Source organism: Cricetulus griseus, chromosome 4 (assembly GCF_003668045.3).
Source record: "Cricetulus griseus strain 17A/GY chromosome 4, alternate assembly CriGri-PICRH-1.0, whole genome shotgun sequence".
In the NCBI taxonomy this organism is placed as follows: Eukaryota; Metazoa; Chordata; class Mammalia; order Rodentia; family Cricetidae; genus Cricetulus; species Cricetulus griseus.
Window position 1 is genome coordinate 52,780,924 of NC_048597.1, and position 22,847 is coordinate 52,803,770.

At 36.6% G+C, this 22,847-nt stretch overlaps 1 protein-coding gene across 4 annotated transcripts in view; it reads left to right on the forward strand.

The window, feature by feature from the left end:
* Stxbp5l (syntaxin binding protein 5 like) overlaps positions 1 to 22,847 on the forward strand; it is a 215,683-nt gene that overhangs the window by 108,779 nt on the left and 84,057 nt on the right. For all 4 annotated transcript variants that reach the window (XM_027412712.2, XM_035444255.1, XM_027412713.2 and 1 more), the window contains exons 11-13: positions 2,784 to 2,856; positions 17,024 to 17,171; positions 17,822 to 17,889. In XM_027412712.2, coding sequence (XP_027268513.1) covers positions 2,784 to 2,856; positions 17,024 to 17,171; positions 17,822 to 17,889 — 289 coding nt within the window. The remainder of the gene's footprint in view (positions 1 to 2,783; positions 2,857 to 17,023; positions 17,172 to 17,821; positions 17,890 to 22,847) is intronic.

Sequence of the window (22,847 nt, forward strand, 5' to 3'; positions counted from 1 at the left end):
TTAAGAGTTACTAGAGACAAATGACCTGCCTTTCTAATCAACATACATTTATTGAATATTGATGTGGCCTCAATACTATAAGCACTTGTTAAACTTATAGAAATATGAACATAATGTTTACGGTAATTGCATAAAGTCTGATTGGGCAATGAAATAATTATGAATTATTGAATTGAATGATTATAATGTTGAATTTCATGGTTCACAGTATAGATAATACACATTTTTATAGCTGGTTAAATGACTGAAATACTCAAATATGTAAAGCCTCAAAAGAGATATAAGATTAACCAGAACTTATTGAAAATATTGAGTAAAGGTTTATAAATTATGGGGTTTGGTAAGATCAATTTACAAGAAAACATCTAAGGTTTTTGGAGAAGTTTGGGGGGAAATGGAAGAACTTAATACACTAAGATGAAAGATAGCATTCATTTTTAGTAGGTTTGTTCAAGGAACATGCAGGTTTCAAGAGAGACCCTCAAAATCCAAACTGTAGCAAAGGCATTTGTAAATAATATGTATTTAATGTAGCTGGGTGTGTTGTTTTGCTCATATAATCTCAGAATAGGGGAGAATGAAGCAAGAGGATTGCCATGAGTTCAAGGCCAGTCTAAGCTACATAATGAGTTTTAGTACAGTTTATGCTATAGTGTGTGTGAGACTTTGCTTCAAAATGAACAAAAGCATTCAAACATCTTTTCAAACACAGACACAGCATTTTGTTTTTTTTTTAAAGAAAGAATAGTAAGATTGAATAGAGTTAAGAGAGAACAAGAAAGAGGAAAATATCTTACAATATTTATTCATGATTTATCACACTATAATGCTTTTTGGAGTTATGAAAATGAATGACAAAGGAACAAAGTTTGGAGTCACCTAGGAAGGAAATATGGAGGAAACAGAAAGAGAAGTCAAAATACTGGATTAAAAGCTAAAGTTAGGAAAATCCCTCCTATCAAGTGCAGTAAGATGTATCTGAAATAGAAGTTCATGATTGCAAAGATCAGATACATGTCTCAAACATGTGGTCTTCTAAACATCAGTAGTCATGTAAGGACAATTTATAATGATTTTTAATAAATCATAAATCTTCTAAATCATGCCTATTCTCCACCACAAGTTGATTAATAGGTCTGTTTTTCAGAAAACTGATAGGGATAATTGAACTTTACATTTGTCAGATTTGAGGAGAAATGGTTTTAACTATACTCATGGGAATGTAAATAGATTAACTACTCGAATGCATTTTAACTCTTCAAACTTTGAGTCTATCAAAGCACCAGAAAAGAAAACTTACATTATACACAATGAAGTTTCTCATGGCCTTTCCCAGAGTCACCCAATGCTACTCACCTTTTTAATTATTCTCTTCAAGTGTGCATATACATGTATACATTATCTTGTTTTTCTACAAATGACATAATATTCTATGCACTGTCCTATATCATCGTGTTAATGTATTTTAATTATTGTTCCATAGTAGTTAATAGGGAATTCCAATCTTCTTTACAGTTACATATGATAAATGTCATTCCCAAGCTAAACCAAGTTATCCATAATTTTAATACTGCTGACAACTTTTATGACATCTGACAATTTAACTCACAACTCAAATGTTGTAACATTGTTCATAGGATCATAATCCAGAGTAATAACTGTAATCAGAGCTTGCCAGTTCTCATCTACATTTAGTTGGCCAGTCACCTCTAGGCCTCTAAAATGATGCATTATTTTCAGAATAATAATTGTGACAGAAATTTCTTCACCCTTAACTGGTAGGAACAAGGGTTAAAAAGATGAGACACACCAACCTAAAAAGGGACTATTATTTATATCATCATGTATAGTTTTTCTTATAACTTTTGTAACAGTTTACGGTGGTTGTAATTGTGCCATTTCAGTGAAAAGGGAACTTTAAGTCAAGGAATGTAACTAATGTGCCTAAGACAAAACTTTAGTAAATAATAGGCAAAGAATTGAAATCAATGTTGATTCCTAAACAATTATTTAGTTGCTGTCACAGTATACATACAAAGGACTTCTACAAGGTGGAACTTCTGCTGCCAGTTTTTGTTTGTGTAGGAACAACAGTAACTTTTGACAAATGTAACCGTCTACAATTTGAATTTATCTATGACTTTCGTTCACACATGGTAATGCCTCAGCTATTTTACCTTCTAACACTTGCTATAAACATAGCCAATGAAGTTCCTAAGGAGAGCTGACAAAGAGAAAATGTCATCAAACATTACCATTCATCAAACTAAGAACCAAATTGTATTAAAACAACACTGAGAAACTTAAAACAATTCTAAAGATAAATACTGGGAACATCCAGTTTGATAATAATTTGGACATTGGACTGTTACAGACTTCCTGTTGTCATATAGATGAACTCCTAAACACCCTTGTTTGCTTTTGTGTTTTTCACTCATGTGAATGTTGGTTGTAAACATGAACTTGTATAGGAACTGTAGCTTCTCAGACCTGGAAGTTACTCTGAAGGCTGTCTACTCCAGTATTTAAACTTACTGCCCAAGACTTCAGTCCTCTGTAGAAGACATCTGCTGAGTGATTGATTATTGAGAGTCAAAGATTTTAACATTATAGTTGTCGAATAAAACATGTTTTATTAAAGTTTTCTTTGTCACTTTGGCGCATAATTCAGTTTTCTCATCATTTATATAATATCTCTATATGAGATAAAGAAAATGCAGTGTTGGTGGTTTAAATAAAATATGCAGTATAGAAACTTTTCAGTGTTTTTCCTTCTGTTGTAGAATTTCAAGAACCCTATGCTGTTGCTGTACTTCTAGAGAAAGATCTCATCGTAGTTGATCTGACACAAACCAAGTAAGTTGTTTATATTAACACCAACTACTTTTAAATTCTGTTCAGTACAATAAACATGCAGGAGCACACTTTAGATAATTGGCATTGGAATTCTCTAAGTAGCAAGTTTTCCTTATGTGAAAACTGTCTTGCTAAAGTTATAGAAATCCAGTTTAGTTAAATGATGAAAAGTGAGCAAGGAATGTTTGTGTAACAAGAAAAATGCTATTTATCTAAAAAGCAGCATAGATGGAAACAGCATTTAGACACTCAGAACACAAGGAATCACATTTTTGCCTTTGTCTTAAGCAAAATTAATTGTTACAAATCATGTACAGTATAACAACTGGCCATCTGTTACACTTTTGACCAAAGGAAATCTGATAAAATAAAATTACACATGGTGAAACTATTTTGAGACTGCCACAGCAGACAGTTGAAGCCTGAGATTTTTAGGAACAAAAAACGGAGTCTTTTGTTCCTATTTTTATAATGTGGGAAATATATAACAAAAATAAAGAAAATCTGTTTCACCCTGAGACACAAATGTGTAAGCTAGAAGGCAATGTCCATCAACTTCAAGTCTACTTTACAATCAATATAGACTACTGAAACACATCAGCAGCACCTTTTATGTTTTCATGTCACATGTGTTTTCTTCCTTTCTCTCTTCTTATGATACCTTCCTCCCCTCTCATGACCCCTTTCTAGTTTCATCACCTACAGATACACCCATTTAGCTCTAGATTCTGTATATAGAACAAAATATGCAGTCTTTTTCTTTCTTAGTTTAGCTTACTTTGATTAACATAATGATTTCCAGGACCATTCGTTTTCTTGGAAATGTTATGATTTCATTTTTGTTCAAGATAATAAAAGTATAATTTGTGTAGGTACTATACTTTATCTATCTATGTGACCATTAAATTAGAACTATCCATTGGAACCTGGTAGAATCATTTAAGGAACATACAATTAAAGACAGTGGTTCCCTTTCTCCCTAAATCTATCATTAGCAAAGAGTCCAACAGTTAAGAACACACCCTCCTGAGACCCTCCCCTAGCCATACTGGACTGTTAACATTTCCATTCTTGGGCACACTTAGTGAATGCATCCTTAGTTGCTATGAGTTTGTGGTTGCATAGCTATGTCTTGCCAGGAGATATTTTATAGCCTATCTCTGTCAGCTCTTATATTCCTTTCCACTATGCTTCTATTTTCAGTATCCCATAAACCATTGCACAGGATGGTATTAATGTATTATTTAGGGCTGTGCTCTCAGTACCCTGCAGCTACAAGTCTCTGTTTTAAAACTACAATTCACTGGAAAGAGAGTTTCTCAATTAAGGTTGAGAATACTGTATATCTATGGGTATAAACAAATATTTAGAAGGTAGCTTGATCTATGTCAGTTGCTAAAGAACAGTATTCTGTTCCTTACTAGAGACTGTGACTTCCACAGCTATGGGTATGTAATCAGACTTATAGAAATAGACATGGATTCTCTCCTGTTGAGTGAGTCTCAAGTCCAATCAGAAGTTGTTTACCCCCACAATGGTAGGGCCACTATGGCGTAAATGGGATCCTCTAGCTCTCCAGGTTGGTATTTTAGATACTAGAATTCACAGTTGTGTAAGACCATTGGTGACATTTCTACCCCAGTAGTTCACATAGGAGCTTCTGGAACTACAAAAGCTACCTGTTAGGTGGAGGATTCGGCTCACTTCCAGCTTGATTATTTTCCATTCCTGTGACCATTCCCACCCCTACTGGCCCCTTTCTAGGTTACTATCGTATATTAGTAATCTAAATTGAACCCATAAAATTAGATATTTGAAACTGGGATCTATATATAATGGAGAATGTGAGGTGTGAATGTGACAGATAGTGTGGTGTTTGTTTTTCTGTGCCTGGCTAACCTCAACTCAGGATATATTTTATTAGAGCCACCCACTTACCTGCAAATTTCATAGCATCATTTTTCTCTGCAGCTGAATAAAATCCTACTGTACCACATTTTCATTATCTAGTCTTTAGTTTTAGATTTTTCTGTTTCTTAGCTATTTTGTTTTTTCTCCATTTTTTTTATTTGAATTAGAAACAAGATTGTTTTACATGTCATTCCCGGTTCCCTCTCCCTTCCCTCCTCCCCTGCTAGGGATTAGTACTGATCTACTACAAGAGGCCCCATAGATTTCCAAGGCTTTATTTCTGAGTGACTGTAGTCCTAGCTACATTATTATTACATATTCCCGTATGTTGTAGTTTACTCCCTCCTGTCTCTTCTACCAGTTACAGAATTTCATATATTACATGAAGATCCATTTGGAGGTCTTTGATTCATTTGGAGGTTTATTAACAGGGTGGGTCTAGCTTCATTCTTCTACATGCAGACATTAGACTTCCAACATTGTTGAAAATGTTGCCTTTCATCTAGTATGAATTTTTGTCAAAACTCAAATGTCAGTAGTTGCATATTTCAGACTTGTATGCTGTTTCAATGATCTCTCTCTGTGTCTCTCTCTCTCACACACACACACAGAGGAGAGAGAGAGAGAGTGAGAGAGAGAGAGAGAGAGAGAGAGAGAGAGAGAGAGAGAGAGAGAGAGAGAGAGAGCTATGGTTTTGTCACATGTAATCCTTATTAGATAAAGGTGTATTCCTGCCAACCTTGTTTTCTCTGGAAATTCTCTCATGAAGGGAATTTGAATTTAGTCAAAGCATTTTTTGAATCTGCTGACAACTATGTGAGTTTTTTTCTTAAGTTCAAAGAAAGGAAGAAAGGGTACAGCCCATGTGAGGTCTCAGGGAAGGCAGGTGAGGAGTTGGGAACACTCGGAAAGAATCTATTTAGTGACTAGGTCTGCTCAAGGTCCCAGAAAAGACCAGCAGTGAATTTGATGGCCGAGGGACAAGCGATGACAGGGGACTACCTAGTGGCAGGAGGTCCTAACAATGGAACATGGAAAGCTGGGTGGTTTAGGGGTACAGAAGGTGAAGAGTTAACCTTTAGGCAAGAATGGCAATGGAGGAAAAGTAGCCTGGTAGTTGGGCAGCCTGTGGGAGGAGACAGGGTCCTGCACAGCAGTGGGATCAGGCAATCAGGGAGGTGAACTGGGTAGCCTAGGGAGGAAAAAGGAGTGGGGGGACAACCAGGCAGCAAGTCAAAGCATGTCGGGGGGGGGGCATGTAGAATTGGATAACTTAGGGATAAGGATGTAAAAGGCCTACTTGTTAGCACACTAGGCTATAGTTCACTGAAAGGTGGCAGGTAGCTCTTTGGCCTAGGGAGGAAGACTGCCCAGGACATTTTTGGAGGTAATTGCAAATATAATCATTTCTTCCAGTTCTTCCAGTTCCTCAGTTTGTTTGTTCTTGGTATATTTCTGCATATTAATTTTTATTATACTACTTTTCTCAAAGTATCTATCATACAACAGTTTTCTAATAGGATATTTATGCTTTTTTATGTTTAATTATAGCATCTGCAAATAAGGATACTTGATCTCTTTTTCTGTTTGTGTTCATACTTCTTTTCTCTTGTGTTCCTGTTCTGGACAAGACTTCAAGCAGTGTATTGACTAAGAGTGGACAAAGGGGATGCACTTGTCTTGTTCTTAATTTCAGTGGACATGAAATTTCACCCCAATTGGATAATGTCAACTATAGATATGTCATATGCAACTCTTGCTATGTTAAGATCTGTTCCTCTTCTGTACTCGAACGGTCCTATGCTGGTTTCCCAGATATCAGTCTGGGGTCCATGAGCTCCCCCTTGTTCAGTCAGCTGTTTCTGTGGGTTTCTTCAGCCTGGTCTTGACCCCTTTGCTCATCACTCCTCCCTCCCTGCAACTGGATTTCAGGAGTTCAGCTCAGTGTTTAGCTGTGGGTGTCTGCTTCTGCTTCCATCAGCTACTGGATGAAGGCTCTAGAATGGCACATAAGGTAGTCATCAGTCTCATTATCAGGGAAGGGCATTTAAGGTAGCCTCTCGACTATTGCTTAGATTGTTAGTTGGGGTCAACCTTGTAGGTCTCTGGACATTTCCCTAGTGCCAGATTTCTCTTTAAACCTATTGGGAGTCCACTCCACATGGAGGGATACTTTCTCAGCCTAGACACACAGGGAGGTTCTAGGCCCTGCTCCAATGCTATGACAGACTTTGAAGATTCCCCCATGGAAGGCCTCACTCTCCCTGGGGAGCAGAAAGAGGATGGGATAAGAGGTTGGTGGGGGGCAGGGGAGGAGGGAAGGGTGAGGGAACTGGGATTGACATGTAAAAGAAGCTTGTTTCTAATTTAAATAAAAGAAAGGAAAAGAAAAAAGAAAAGAAAAAAATCTGTTTCTCTTATTCCTAATCTCTTCAGGGCTTTTATCAGGAAGGATTGGATTTCATCAAAGGCCTTTTCTTTACCTATTGCACTGATCATTTGATTTTTATCCTTGAGTATATTTATTGATGTATACATTTATTGTGCTGTGTAGGTTGAAGCATCCCTTCCTCTGTAAAATGAATATAACTTGAATACATGAATGATTGTTTTGTTGTACAGTTGAATTCAGTTTGCAAGGATTTCATTGAAAAAATTTTGTCTTTGTTCATTAGGGAGAGTGATCTATATTTTGTGCCTTTATCTGGGTTTTATATCAATGACTTCATTCAAAGAGTTTTTAGTGAATACTATAGGGTGTCTTAGTATAGAATCCTATCATCTCAAATTAGGGCATTACTTTTTGTTGTGTCTTTTTCTAGCTTTGTTATCCAGGTTTTGCTGTCTTCATACAATGAGTTTGGTAATGTTCCTGTAATTTTTTGGCACAGTTTGAGAAGTATTACTGACAGTACTTCCTGGAGGGTTTGGAATGATTTTTTAATAGTAGCTATGTCTGTTCCTGTGCTTCTTTGTAAAATGAGTGTTATTGCTTTAATCTCGTTACTCATTGTGGGTCTTATTGATTTAATTTGGTAGGTGCTTTGTATTTCTAACAACTTAATATATCTCTTCTCGATTTTCTTTTTTTAATACTTTTTCAAAGTATTCCCTAATAATCTCTGGATTAAGGTTTTTTCATGACAGAACCTTTTTCATCTATTAGTTTAAATATTCATTTTCTCTCTTTTTTTTTTGGTTGGTTTTTCTAACACTTTGTCAATCTGCTATTTTTTATTATTTTTTGTAATTCTTACTTGATAACTGTTTTTTATTGCTATTTTTATTTAAATTCTTTAATTACTACTCACATTTACATATCCATCCCTCCCAGCCTCCCATGTTCCCCACTAGCCCCCTCACCCATCCCCCAACTCTTCCCCAGGGATAGTGAGGCCCTCTACCAGGGACCTTCAAAGTCTGTCATATCATTTGGGGGAGGGCCTAGGGCCTCCTAGCTGTATCTGGGCTTCAATAGTATCCCTCCATAGGGAATGGGCCCCCAAAGTGTATTTGTGCTCTAGGGATAAAGACTGGCTCCACTGTTAGAGGTCCCATAGACTGTCTTGGCCTCCTAGCTGACACCCACATTCAGAGGGCTTGGTTCGGTCCAATACTGTTTCCCCAGCTTTATGACTAGGGTCTCCATGCTTTCACTAGGTCAGGTCAACTGTTTCTGTAGGTTTCCTGCAGCACCATCTTGGCTTCATTACTCATCCCTCCTCCCTCTCCACAATTGGGTTCCAGGGGTATGGTTCAGTGCTTAACTGTGGGTGCCTATATATGCTTTGAAAAGCTACTGGATGAAGGTTCTAGGAATGGTAACCAAGGTTGACACCGATCTCATTGTAGGGGAAGGGGCATCAATGGCATTGACTATGTATTGTTTCTATTTCACTAATTGCTACCCTGATCATTATTATTTCTTGCCAACAACTATGTTTGGTTTTGACTTGTTGTTGTACTTCTAAATTCTTGAAGTATATCATTAGATTATTTATTTGATGTCATTCTGATTTATTAATGTAAACAGTTATAACCACATACTTTCTTCTTGGAATTGCTTTCACTTTGGCTCAGAAATTCAGATGTGTTGTGGTATCATTTTCATTTGATTGTAGGAATTTAGTAATTTCTGTCTAACTTCCTCAATGACTCCCTAGACATTGAAGAGAGCATTCTGTAGTCTCTAAATATTTGTGTAGTTGTTTTATGTTTCATTGCTTTTGATTTCCAGTTTTATTCCACTATACTCTGATAAGATACATGGAATTGATTATTTCTATCAGATAATCTGTATTTTGAAAACTTGTTTTGTGAACTATAATGTGATGCTTTTTGACGTATGGTATAGTTTGACTTTGACATTTCTTTGTTGATTTTTTAGTTAGGATAACCTATCTAAAGATGAGAATAGGGTGTTAAAATCACCCACCATTGTATCAGGACCTATCTGACCTTTCATTTCCTTTAGCGTTTATGAAATTGTGAACCTCAACATTCTATGCATTCACATTTATGATTTTTATTTTGTCTCAATGAACTGTTCACCTTGTTTATGTGTAGTGACATTGTTTATCCCTTTGGTGAGTACTAGTGAGGAGGATCCTTTATTGACTAACAGGATAGTTACACTAGAAGGTTTAAGGCTTTTTACTTGATAGATTGAATTTTATTGTTTAACTGTAAGTCTGTGGTTGCCTTTACCAATGAGGTATGTTTCTTGGAGACAACAGATAATTGAATCTTGCTTTTCAATTTCTCTCTTTCTCTCTATCTCTTGTTTTATGATGACTTGAAGCAATTTATATTTGAGATTTTATGGAGAGAAATATATTTCCATGGTTTGTGCTTATCTTTAAATGTCCTCATTTTGCTGCACATTTTTAAAAGGTGGTTTTGCTATATATAGCAATCCTGTTTTTTAGCCATTTGCTTTCAGGGCTTGAAATATATCATTCTATGCTTTCCTGAATTTTAGGATTGCTGATGTGATATCTGATGGTATTCTGGTGTGTTTGCCTTCATAGGTGAGTTGGTAGTTTTTCCTTTATGCCTTTTACACTGTTTCTATGCTTTGTCTTATTGACTTATTAACTACAATATGTCATGGAGATGCTATGCTCTTCACTGGTCATGTCTGTTTTAAGTTCTAAATTCCTCTTGTGTTTCAATATAATTTCTTTCTCTACATTTGAAGAATTTTCTGCTTTAATTGTATTTGTTTTGACTATTCAGACCTTTAGATTTTATCTCATTTCTTTCTACCCAGTGTAATCTTAATTTTGGTCTCTTGAATATAACTCAAATATCTTAGAAGAAAACTATGCTCATTTTCCATTATATATGTCTAAATGGACATATATAAATGTCTTGATCAAAGAACTATAGGCATCTAAGGACTTTTAAGAGGGGGAAATTAGTCTTCCCAAAGGATGAGCCCTTTAATTAGTCACTCAGTACTGAGTGGTGAACCTTGAAGTCATGTAAAAATAACTAACACTAGATGAACTCAGCAGGTTGTTTTATATATCAATACATACATATATAGAACAATAATAATTAGAGGAAAAGTCCAAGAATCTGAGAAGAAGCAAGGGAGAGGGAAGAAAGGAGGTATTAGAAGGAGGAAAGTGGAGGGGAAATTGATGTAATTATACTTTAATTTTAAAAATTGCAGGAAAATAAATGTGTTGTCATGAGATTATCCTCTGTCACTTGGAATAATTTTTCTTTCTTCTCATTAATGTAATCTTTGACTTTTTTACATAATATAATCTGTTCATACTCATTTCCACCCTGCCTTATCATCCTCTTACTCCCACCTATTTCTCCTCTCTTCCTCCCACAGGGTCTAGATGCCATTTTCATGTCTTTTTGGTTTCCTTTATGATCTTGAGTTTAACCAGGGCTGCTCATATGCCCTGGGTTGTGAATCCCTATGGGAACTTGAGTAACTCATCAGTGAAACCAGATATTTCCTCTTCTTCATCAGTCCTCGACTATCATTAGCTCTCCTGTGTGGGATAGGGCCCCAGGAGTACTTTCACTTGTATGGCTGAATGTTTACTGGTTTAGTCTTTTACAGGTCCTATTCAGGCAGCCCAGATGTTGTGAGTTTGTGAGTGCCGCAACTATGTCATGCTTATAAGGCAGTGTTTCACACCCTTTCTTATTCATCTGTTCCTTTATTTCACTCACTTTTCTGCCATGTTCTTTGAGCCTTGGAGGAAGTTTAATGATGACTCTCAACTTATTCTTAGCATCATGCCCAGCAATGAGTGTCTGATTTAATCACCACTCAGTACAAAGAGAAGCTTCTTTAATCAAGGCCAAGGACAACCATAGTCTATTGGTATAAACAAGTATCTAAAAGACAGTTTGACAACATGCCCATTTAATAAAACAACAGTTGAGGGGAACAAAGTAAAAATTAGAGGGGAAGTATAAGTGCTGGAAGAATCATAAACAATAAAGACAGTATTATAGAATGGGTTCATAAAAGGAATGGACAGTACTAGAAACCTGTTCATAAAAGGTACAAGTTAAAACCAAACCACTCAATTGGAAGAAAAGTGTAAATTAAAATTAACTGAAATAAGTATTAAAATTAAATAGAAAACATTTTAAAATCAGTGTCTCTTCCTATTTGTCATGAGTGTTGTTTCTCCCATTCCTTTGGTGTCTTCTGTAATTGACTCTGGATGAAGGGAGGGCTTCTAGCCTTAGTAATTAAAATATTAGACTTGGCTGCCCTCTCTAATGTGTCACTCTGTTTTCTCTAGGAGTCTTACAGTCTGAGACATTAAACCTGTCCTACAAGATTGTTTTTGGTATGCCAAGGATCATACTTTCTGTGTGGAGTATATGGTGTATTGGGCTCTGAAGGCTATGGAAGGCATGGACTCACTTCTATATAGTCTTAGCGTTCTCTGCCCACTCACATCCCTTTTGTGTTTTACTAACAAACCACAGTCCTTGCCTGAGAGTGCATATGACATGTTCAGTAGTTTAGTTTGTTCCTCATGTTTCTATGTTCTTACTCATGTAAATTGTCATGGATGTTTTACCTTCCATAATTTCCTTGGGCTGGTCACTCTAGACCAATGGTTCTCAACCTGTGGGTTGGTCCCCTTTGTGGGTTGCATGTCAGATATTTTCATTATGATTCATAACAGGAGCAAAATTACAGTTATGAAGTAGCAAAAAAATTAATTGTACGGTTGGGGGCCACCACAACATGAGGAACTGTATTAAAGGGTCACAGTGTTAGGAAGGTTGAGAACCACTGAGGTATTGTCTAGAGAGCTTGTGGGAAATCTCATAGTCAGGCCCCTGAATCAAACTTCTGTTGGAATTTCCATGATCTGCTTTGGCCATCTTTGTGTCCAACTTATTCACCTTTCCTGACCATGTCTCTTTAGCCTGATCATTGTCTCTCCACTTGGTATTCCTACAGCACCTGTCCTCAAGAAGGGATAGTACCTCCTTGATGTCTCCTAATGATCTTGGTCCCCAATAGGCAGCAGGTACTAGTTAATGTCCCCATTATCTGCTGCAGACATTCTATAGATTTCACTTCAGCTTATGTTTTCTATGTATCAATCTTATCCTCACATGTTTCAGCTATCCTTCATGTGTTTCTGATATTTTTCTGTTCTTTGTATCTTAGGAATAAAGTCATTTATTTTTAAGATATATTTTTATTCTTTTCAATTATATGTAGATGTGTGTGTCTGCAAGTGGGTATGTGAGTGTATGTGAGTGCAGGTGCTCATGGTTATGAAGCTGCCTGACGTGGATGCTGGAAACTGAACTCAGGTCTTCTGAATGAACAGCAAGAATGCCTAACAGCTGAGCTGTCTTTCCCACACCAATCTATTCCTGTTCTTTTATTATTCCTGATTCTGGGCCATACAGAGACAGCTTCTAGTCTACATTGTTTTCTGAATTATTCTTTTCTCTAAGAAATTATAATATATTTTTATTAAAATGTACTTTTCTTGGTGTTGATGTTCAATTATGTCATCTATGTTGTTTCCTCATTCCTTATCTAATTATCTAATGACCTCTAATGACCTCTGGACAGCTAATATTAAATTTCTTTAGTTTATATATACACTAAAGTTTTTATTGTAGTGAAATATATGTAGCAAACCCTCTATTTTATGTGTTTATTCTTACGCTGTGTGTGTGTGTGGTGCTGTATGTGGTACATACAGGTGAATGCACCCATGTGCATGTATGCAGAGGACAAAGGGGAAGTCATTGGACGTCCTCTTCTATCACTATCCTACTTACTGCCTTGGGCTGAGACTCTCTTCTGACTTGGAAGCTTGCTCCCTTTGTTAGGTTGGATTGTCAGCAAAGGTCTAGAGACTAAACCATTTCTACCTCCCTGTTGCTGGGTTTATAGGTGTGATCAGCTTTTAAGCAGAGTGCTGGGAATTCAGACCAAGGGCTTCCTGTTTTCAGAGATAAGTGTTCTTATCCACTGAGTCATTTACCCAGCCCCTGTTCTTAATACTTCTTACCATCGCTTGTTAAGTGAATAAATATTTTGTTAACATTTAATAAATGTTAAAAAACATTTTGTTTGCCTTGATGGCACGATTAAAACATATGTAAATTTCCCCTATTGTTGAATATTAGATAAATTGAAATATCAAAATTGAATATATTCTAGTTCTCTTAAGTAGTTACATCTCAACCACATTGAATGTTAAGTTATAACTTTAGAGTGTTCTCTCCGTCTTTTCTCTCTTCCTTCCCCTTCTCCCTCCTTCCTCCTTCCTACCCCCATCCTCTACATGTACTCTTTCATTTACTCTTCAACATGAAGACAAACATTATGATGAACGATTTTTCTCTCATGGTTCTTAACTTTTCCTTTGGGGGGGTTATAGCTTTTTATTATATTTTTTATCATTTAAAGCAATTTTTAACTTTAAATATATTTTGGATATATTCTTCCTCTTCCCCAAGTCCTTCCAGATCCTCTCCCTCCCCCACTGATCCAACTTTAAGTTCTTTCTCAAAAAACAAAAACTCAACACAAAAACAAAGTCCCCCAAACCAAGAAAACAAAATAAAGCACCACCCAAAAGAAGAAACACACACACACACACACACACACACACACACACACACACACCAAACTATAACCAAATAAGAACACAAAACAAAAAACTGTGGGGTCCATTAAATGTTGGTCAGGTACTCCTGAACTTTTGAAGCCTTTCCTACAGTGGTTGATATATCCAATGACACTCTATTGGAAAAAAACTAATTTTTCCCTTTCCTAGCAGGTATAAATAACAGTTCAATTGTTAACCTAGTGCCTAAGTATTCATTCATTCATTTACTTTTAAAAATAAAGTAAAATGTAAGATAAAACAAAAGCCATCACATCAAAGTTGGACAAGACAAACCAACAGAAGGAAAAGAGCCCAAGAGAAGGCATAAGAATCAGAAACACACTCATTTGCACACTCAGGAATCCCATAAAACACTAAAGCTAAAGCCATAACATACATGCAGAGGACCTGGTGCAGACCTGGGAGGCTGGGTGCATGCTGCTTCAGTCTCTATGAGTTCGTATGAGCTTTGCTCATGTTTTCCTGATGTCCTCCATCCCATCTGGGCCTTACACTCTTTCTGCCTTCTCTTCTGCAGGATTCCCTGAGCTCTGAGGGTAGGGCTTTGATCGAGACATCCCATTTAGAGCTGAGTATTAGTATTCCAAGTTCTCTCTTTCTCTGCATAATGTCTGGTTGTGGGTCTCTTTTTTGTTCCCATCTCCTGCAGGAGGAGCTTTTCTGATGATGATGAATAAGGCAGCAATCTATAAATATAGCAGAAATTTATCAGGAGTCCCTTTATCACTACACCTTTTTTATCCGTTTTTTAGACCAATGTTATTTGGGTTTTCCTTAGGTCCCTGGCTATCTATCTCAGGTTCTTGGTCACCCAAGCAATGTTAGGTATGGGTTCCATCTTGTGGAGAGGATCATAGATCAGAGATTGGTTCCTGACTCCCACAAGTTTTGTACCACTATTGCCATAACATATCTCACAGTTAGTACACTGATGTAGATAAAGTTTGTGACTGGCTTGATGTTTACATTTTTCTTTTGACAACATGCAGAGTACCTTGCTGTATCAAAGATTCTGAAATGTACAGGTAAAGGCTTTATGAAGACACTAGTTTGACATCTCTATATTCAATGAGTTATGTAGGTATTATCTTTAGCAGTTGGGTCTTGCTGTCAGTTTGTGGAGAGCAACCTATGGTTTGGGCAACACCTGGGCTGTTTGGGGATTTCTATAGGGCCCCTTTGGCCTACAATTCAATTAGATATAACCCAATCCCAGTACTAAAAACTTTATTTGGTGATAAAAAATGACCAGTTGGAACTTTGTCTCCCCCATAATTTAGTGGTTCCATTTAGGTCACCTTCATATATGTATATATTTTAGGAAGTTTCTATATTACTCCACAAATGTTTCTTAATTTTAACTGTCTCTCCCCTTATTCCCTCCCATAATCCTCTATCTTCCCCCAACCCAACTTGATCCTTCCATTCTGCCCCCCACCCCCTCCTGCTTTTCTTTTCATTTCACACATTTACATCTAAGTACCTGTGGTAAGGATGAAGTTTAGTGGTAGCACAGTTGCTTAACATGTAAAGGCTCTGGGTTCAGAATAAAAATTTAAATACCTTAGTTACACTTTAAAATCATGTGTTTCTTCCATATTTTGTGCTTACTTTATTCCTATAGGATAAAAATGTTTCCCAAATATCTTCATTGTATTGTTTACTGTTTTAGGAGCTTGTTATTGTTCCTTACTGCTGTTATCAAATTGAAGTGTAGGTGTGGTTTTTGAAGTAATTTATTCTTATTTTCCCCTAACTATTCAACCTTAACAATGACCAGAATACATTATATGGAAAAATCTATTTTTAATAAAAAAGGAAAAAGTAATGATACAATTAACAATTTGTGCTTTGAAATCAAGAATTTATGATTGTTGTGCCCAAATTCTGAACCTGAATATCACCAAAAGGCCCATTTCCATGCAAAAGCAGTGTCTTTTATTTCAGTTGTTTAACGAGCTAACCCTATTAGCTCGGGCCCTTCATCCATCCACCATGGTGGATGGCTGGAGAAAAGGTCCCAAGAAACCACAAGACAGGGATCTTATGGGGCAGCTTAAGGGGAGTGTCTAGGGGTACATACAGTCTCAGGATTGGTGCACCTCCAGGCTTGGAGGATCTTCCCTGTTTTGATTGGTCAACTGGTTGTTATGGCCCTAGGCCCTCCCAAGGTGGTTGCTGTGCTCTGCATGTCACTGTTGTACACTTGCCTTAAAGCACACCCAGAGCCGTAAAGCATAGCCCCCCTAGCTAACTTTTGATTGGTTCCTTACCACGAGGAGGGCATCTGACCTCCAAGTGACTAGGAGAGGCTCAGCAAGGTCAGGCGAGCACATGTTAACCTGTCATGGCTGTCAAAACGGGGTGAGGGTGGTGATGGAATGGGGGAATAGGGGGGTTGGTCCCTTCAAGGATTTGCTAAATATACCCTACTTGTCATTAACTATGACTTTCTTCTCCCCATTTGATTTTGCATATGGTGCTGTCCTGATCTGAAATACTGTGCTCTTTGCAGTACTTCAGATTGGCAGAAGGAGAATTCTTCACTAATAACATGGCTTAGTGGACAAAAGCCCCTGCCACTAAGCCTGACAACCTGAGAATTTAGCTTCTACCACAAATACTTTAAGAAATTTTCTATATTTCTTTGAAAATTATAAAAATTTACATATGCTTTACTATTTAAAAGAACTTTAAGTAACATATTAAATATATTATACCTTTAAATAGTAAACAGGTATAATAATAAAATATTAAATAGTAAAAGGTGTATTATACCTTTAAATATAATACCTAGTTGGTATAAATTTAAGAAATTGAACTTATTGCATAATATTTTAGTTTAGTACTATTATTGTATTCATATTAATAAAGTGTGTCATTATGGCATGTTAGAATCCAGGAAAGAAAACTAATTTCCATCATTATTAATATCTCATTTTATAGATAATTATATAAGTATTCAAATAAAATGATTCTTTTTATGGTGTTAAAAAGAGTGAAGTTTATAATGTTTACAACTATTTTATCACTTGATTACAAAAATTTCATGTTTTATCTTTGCAAAATGACTCTAATATATTGTCTTTATCTATTAGTTTTCCAATCTTTGAAAATCCATATCCAATGGACATTCATGAGTCACCAGTTACATGCACAGCATATTTTGCCGATTGCCCTCCAGATTTGATTCTAGTACTCTATTCTATAGGAGTCAAGCATAAAAAACAAGGATACAGTACAAAGGTAAAGCTTTTCTGTATTTTTATGTATGGTCATGCTTTTTCTTGTCTTTTTTATAACATTTTGTTTTTCTTGTCTGACTTTGCACACACTATGTCTTGTATGAAACTTTGGAAGTTGTAAGATGGCATTGGCAAAGGTGTAACTAGTGAAATTCAATTTCCTGACTGTGGCATAGTTCTAAGCTTATAAGGTTATAAATTCCCCATACACTAAGTCTGTGATTACATACTAAGATCTATTAGTAATTAATATGGTTTCTGTTACTGGCCCACGATAACTAAAATGTACAATTCAAAGAAACACTATTTACATACTGTTCTGGGTTAAATGGTACCATAATAGCTTGTTGGCAACACATGTTGCATGGCATATGTTGCAGCACTGTATTTACTCAAATAAAAATATTTCTCTTATTAGTTTGTATAAATGGTAATGTTGTTGAAAATCTATTTTAAAGGAGTTGTTATTCTGCATTTACAGATCTATTTGCTTAATAAAAGAATTGAAGATAATTATACACTTGATCTTTGGCTGTTTTGTAATGATTCAATGTTAAATACTTCTATTATTTTGTAACATTTAACTCTAAGATTCAAAGCATTTACACTGAAAATATAAAAGCCATATGTTCTCCTTGATAATCTAATTAGGAATGGCCAGTCAGTGGAGGAGCTTGGAATCTTGGAGCACAAACTTATCCAGAAATCATTATTACTGGGTAAGTAAGAAGTTTTCTAATTTGTAAATTTAAAAAATTAGGTTATAAGTTTAATCACAATAAAAATATTTGTTAAGCTTTGAAACTTTTATGAATTTGTACACTATGCAGATGAATCATTGAAGTAAAAGTAAGAAGCAAGAATCTAAAATAGCTTTCATCCATAGTCTTTAATGAAAGACACAATAACATTGCTGGAAAAAGAATTATAACAAAAATTATATCTAGATTATATTAGAAGAATGTCATAGGAACCTTATGCGAGAGATTCACAGGGAATGCTTCATTCAGAAGCCATAGGACATTAACTTCAGGAAAGCCCTGCACAAAACCATGATGCATACAAATTTCAGGAATCATGCTTTGTATCCCCTTTGAATGTAAGACATCCTCTATAGGCTCAAGTCTTGCCTTCCTGATACCTATCTTGGAAAAATGAAGAAACTTCAGGAGATGGAACTCAGCAGGAGAAAATAGGCCACTGGATGCATGCCTTGAAGGGTTATACCAGTGCCTGGTCCCTTCTTTTTTCTTTGCTTCCTTTCCAACCATGCTGAGATGAATAATCTGTTAACTGATCCTAGTGCTGTGGTGTGAGCTGTTCTGCCACACCCTCCCTGCCATGATGGCCTGTGAACAAAACCAAACTTTCCTTTCTTAAGTGTTTAAATTAGGTATTTTATCCCAGTGAGAAAACATTTATCAAATGGCTAAAGTTTGCTTCAAAACTCATAGCATCAGAAATGTTACTACTTTGAGCTGGGTGGTGGTGGCACACACCTTTAATCCCAGAATTTGGGAGGCAGAGACAGTCTGATCTGTCTCTGAGTTCAAGGCCAGCCTGGCCTACAGAGTGAGTGCCAAGAGAGGCTCCAAAGGAACACAGAGAAACCCTGTCTTGAAAAGCCAAAAACAACAACAACAACAACAACAACAACAACAAAAGTTACTGCTTTGTAGACCAACCCTCTTCATGTTCTGATATTAGGAATCAAAAAAGATATAGCTACATAAAATATGTAAATATATAAACATAAAATCTACATTATTAATAGGAAGTGCTTTAATAGGATCACATAGTACATTTTGTAGTAACGGTGACAAGTTCCTCTTCTGTCCCAGGCAAAACAAATGACAAGTGATTTCTCTTTATCCAAAGTATGAGAAAAAGAACGCCTTACTGAGTCATGAATCTTAACACAAACTAGTATCTCTAAATTAAATCACACACACACACACACACACACACACACACACACACACTGGACTCAACACATTCCAGCAAAGGCCAAATTCAGAGCTTAAACTTTTGTCATCACCAAGCTCTAAAGTTCTCTAGTTTCCTTTCTCAAAAGGTAGAGTAGAGACCTGAGACTTTCATCTCCACTGAGTAAAACCCATCTCTGGTGACATCAGTAGAAATCACATGAAGCCAGGATTCCCAGAACACCCTGCAATAATGAGCAGCGGCCACTATTTCCTTTTCCCTTTCTCTGAGGTAGGAGAAAAGAATATGGGAAGTGCTGGAAAATGTTCCAAGAAATAATGGCTGAAGTCTTAAAAAAATTAGCAAAAAAAAAACATGAACCTACAGGGTCTGGAAGTTTAAATATAACCCAAGACATGTACATCAAGATATATCATGGTCAAACTGTGCACCAAGGAAAAGTGTTGAGATGCAAAAAAGAGAACAGAACTCCCACACGTAAAACTAAACTAATGTGATGAATGACAGATTGTGCATCAGGAAATCTTGAAGACAGCCAGAATTGTCAACCAGGGCTAGGATGCAGCCACTATGATGGGAAGCAATCTGAATGCTTGGATGATACCATGTGCCAGCCCTGTCAGGCCCAGTTTGTCCTTACAGACATCAACAGCCATGGAGTACTCTACCACGAGCAATGTGTGCACAGTGCTTCTGGCCCTTGTGTGAGTTTGAGGGCTGGAGGTACTGAGAAAATGACTTCCAAATTCTTTTGCTCCATGCTGCAGATTCTGCAGTTAAGTTAAAAGGCTATGTAGTAGAGGCTGTGGGAAAACAGTGGCATGTGGAGCAAGAAGCCATTCCTGCAGCACCAGCAATCATAAGAAGGGCCTGGCCTTCTGTGAGACCTACTATAATCAGATCTTTGGGGGACAGATATCTGCTGCTGCAGTCAAGTGATTAAGGGTGATGGAACAAGTTTGTGGCATCCTACATGAAGCCTGTGTATAGGAGGTGCTATAAAAGGTCCCCCCCCTGGAGCTGAAGAAGCTAAAGGAGCTGTCTAATCTGACTTCCCAAAAGCCCCAGCCAAGTCTGTGGACATCAACTCAGTCTGAAGGTCCTTGGCCTCCATTTACCTGCCTGTAGAACCTGATGGTCACCCTCCAACTTGTACTCTGTCCTAACCTCCTTCCTCTGGCATGTCACCCTTTCTGTGCCCAGTCTGCCCTGGGCTACGTAGTACTCTTCTCCTGTGTCATTTCATTTTCTGCCCATATCTCCAGGGACTGGAACAAGTTGGGGTGTGTGGGGGATAGTTGAAGGACATTTATGTCGTTAGGGATATAAGCAGGGAGCTCACATATGAAGAAATTATAATGACTAAGAAATACCTGAAAAAATGTTCATGCTCCTTAGCAATTAGGGAAATGCAAAAACAAACAAACAAATAAAAACTTTGAGATTTCATCTCACCCCAGTCAGGATAATTAAGAACAACAAAACAACTTACAACTCCTGGTGAGGCTGTGGAAAAAGAGGAACCTTTATTCCCTGCTGGTAGAAATACAAATTTGTATTTCCACTCTGGAATCAGTATGGATAATCCCAGGGAAACTAAAACTAAATCTACTATATGACCCAGCTATACCATTCCTTGTCATAAGCCCAAAGGATGAAACATCTTACTCTACAGATACTTGCTCAGCAATGCTCATAGCGGCCCTATTCACAATAGCCGCAAAGGGGAAAGAGGAAACACTGGTCAGAGGTAACTTTGGAAGCATTCTAAAACTAGATTAGAATGTCAATGTGAATGCTGGTTAACTAAAAGATTAAACTATACTGTGTATAATATTTCAATAAATCTGTTGAAGCAAATTATAACTATCATCCATTAAAAATTGCTAAACAGATAAATGGGACCAACGTCTCAGCTAATATGTTGCATGCACATGTACACACACACACACACACACACACACACACACACACACACACACACACACACATTCCAATATAAAAACAGCTTCACTAGATCTTTAAAATGAGACTTTAACTATAGGTAATGTCCTCTAACCTTTTGTTTTTCGAAATTTTGACTGTTGTAGTTTATTTACATACAAGTGTTCTATTAAGTTTATTTCTAAAATTTTTTGAAATATTCCACTGAGCTTTACACTGAATCTGTTATTTATGGGAACCACTATAAACGTTATGATCATCAGGAGTATACTATTACTATTCTCTTACAAATGCCTCTTCTTTCTCTGATCAGCATTTTATATTTTTCAGCTTATGACTCTAACATAAATTATAATGGTTTATATCTAAATGTTTTGTAATTTCTTACTATTGTAAATGGTAATTGATACTTTGATCTTCCAAGTGGTTTTTTTTTTTCAGTTAAAAGAAACTATTGATTTTTGTGTACTGGCCTTCATTTAAGTAGCATTTTTATTGAGTCGTTGAGATTTTGGTGCAAATAAATTATAAGTCTCTGGAGAAGGGGAAAGGAACAAGATCTCCTGAGCTAATTGGGAGCATGGGAGGAGAGGAGAGGGAGTTGGGAGAAAGAGAAGGGGAGAGGAGAGCATGAGAGAGCAAGAAAATTGAGTCAAGGGAAGAATAGAGGAAAGCAAGACAAGAGATACCATAATAGAGGGAGCCATTATAGGTTTAAAGAGAAATCTGGCACTAAGGTAAATATCCAGAGATCTACAAGATTGATCCCAACTAACAATCTAAGCAATAGTCAAGAGGCTACCTTAAATGCCCTTCTCCAATAATTAAATTGGTGACTACCTTATATACCACCCTAGAGCCTTCATCCAGTAGCTGATAGAAGCAAAAGCAGATACCCACAGCTAAACGCTGAGTTGAACTCTAGAATCCAGTTGCAGAGAGGGAGGAGTGATGAGCAAAGGTGTCAAGACCAAGCTGGAGAAACCCACAGAAACAGCTGACCTGAACAAGGGGGGGAGCTCATAGACCCTAGACTGATAGCTGGGAAACCAACATAGACTGATCCAGATCCCCCTGAATGAGGATGTCAGTTTGGAAGTCTGGTTAATCTATGGGGCCCCTGGTAATGGATCAGTATTTATCCCGAGTATATGAATGGACTTTGGGAGCCCACTCTACATAGAGGAATACTCTCTCAGCCTAGTCACACGGGAGAGAGTCTAAGCCCTGCACCAAATGATATGACAGACTTTGAATATCCCCCATGGAAGGCCTCACCCGCCCTGAGGAGCAGAAAGGATATTGTTGAATCTTCTTTCCCTGAAATATTTTTTTCTGGGTTTGGTTTCAGATAATTCTGACTTTACCAAATTTATTGGGAAGTACTGTAGCCTTTTTGTTTTATAGATAAGTTTGTATAGAATTGGTATAATTTAATAATAAATCATGACAGTTTTAGATCAATTCAGATATTTGCTTTTATATTTGATATTCAAGTTATCTTTTTATCAAATGTTAACAAATTTATTTTAAAATATTATTCATTTTCATAAGTCATTTTACTTATGTTCACTATGATAAGTATAATCTTATAGAAAGAAAATCTAAGGATTTTCTGTTTTCTCATCTTTAGAGTACAATGTATTTTTATATCATTTTTTCAGCTTAGAAATAGTTTACCATACATGAATATTCATTACAATGATATTTTAATGAAGATATTAACAATAGTAACTCAAAGTTTTATGTATTTAGAGTGACTATTTTACTTGATATACTTTAATTA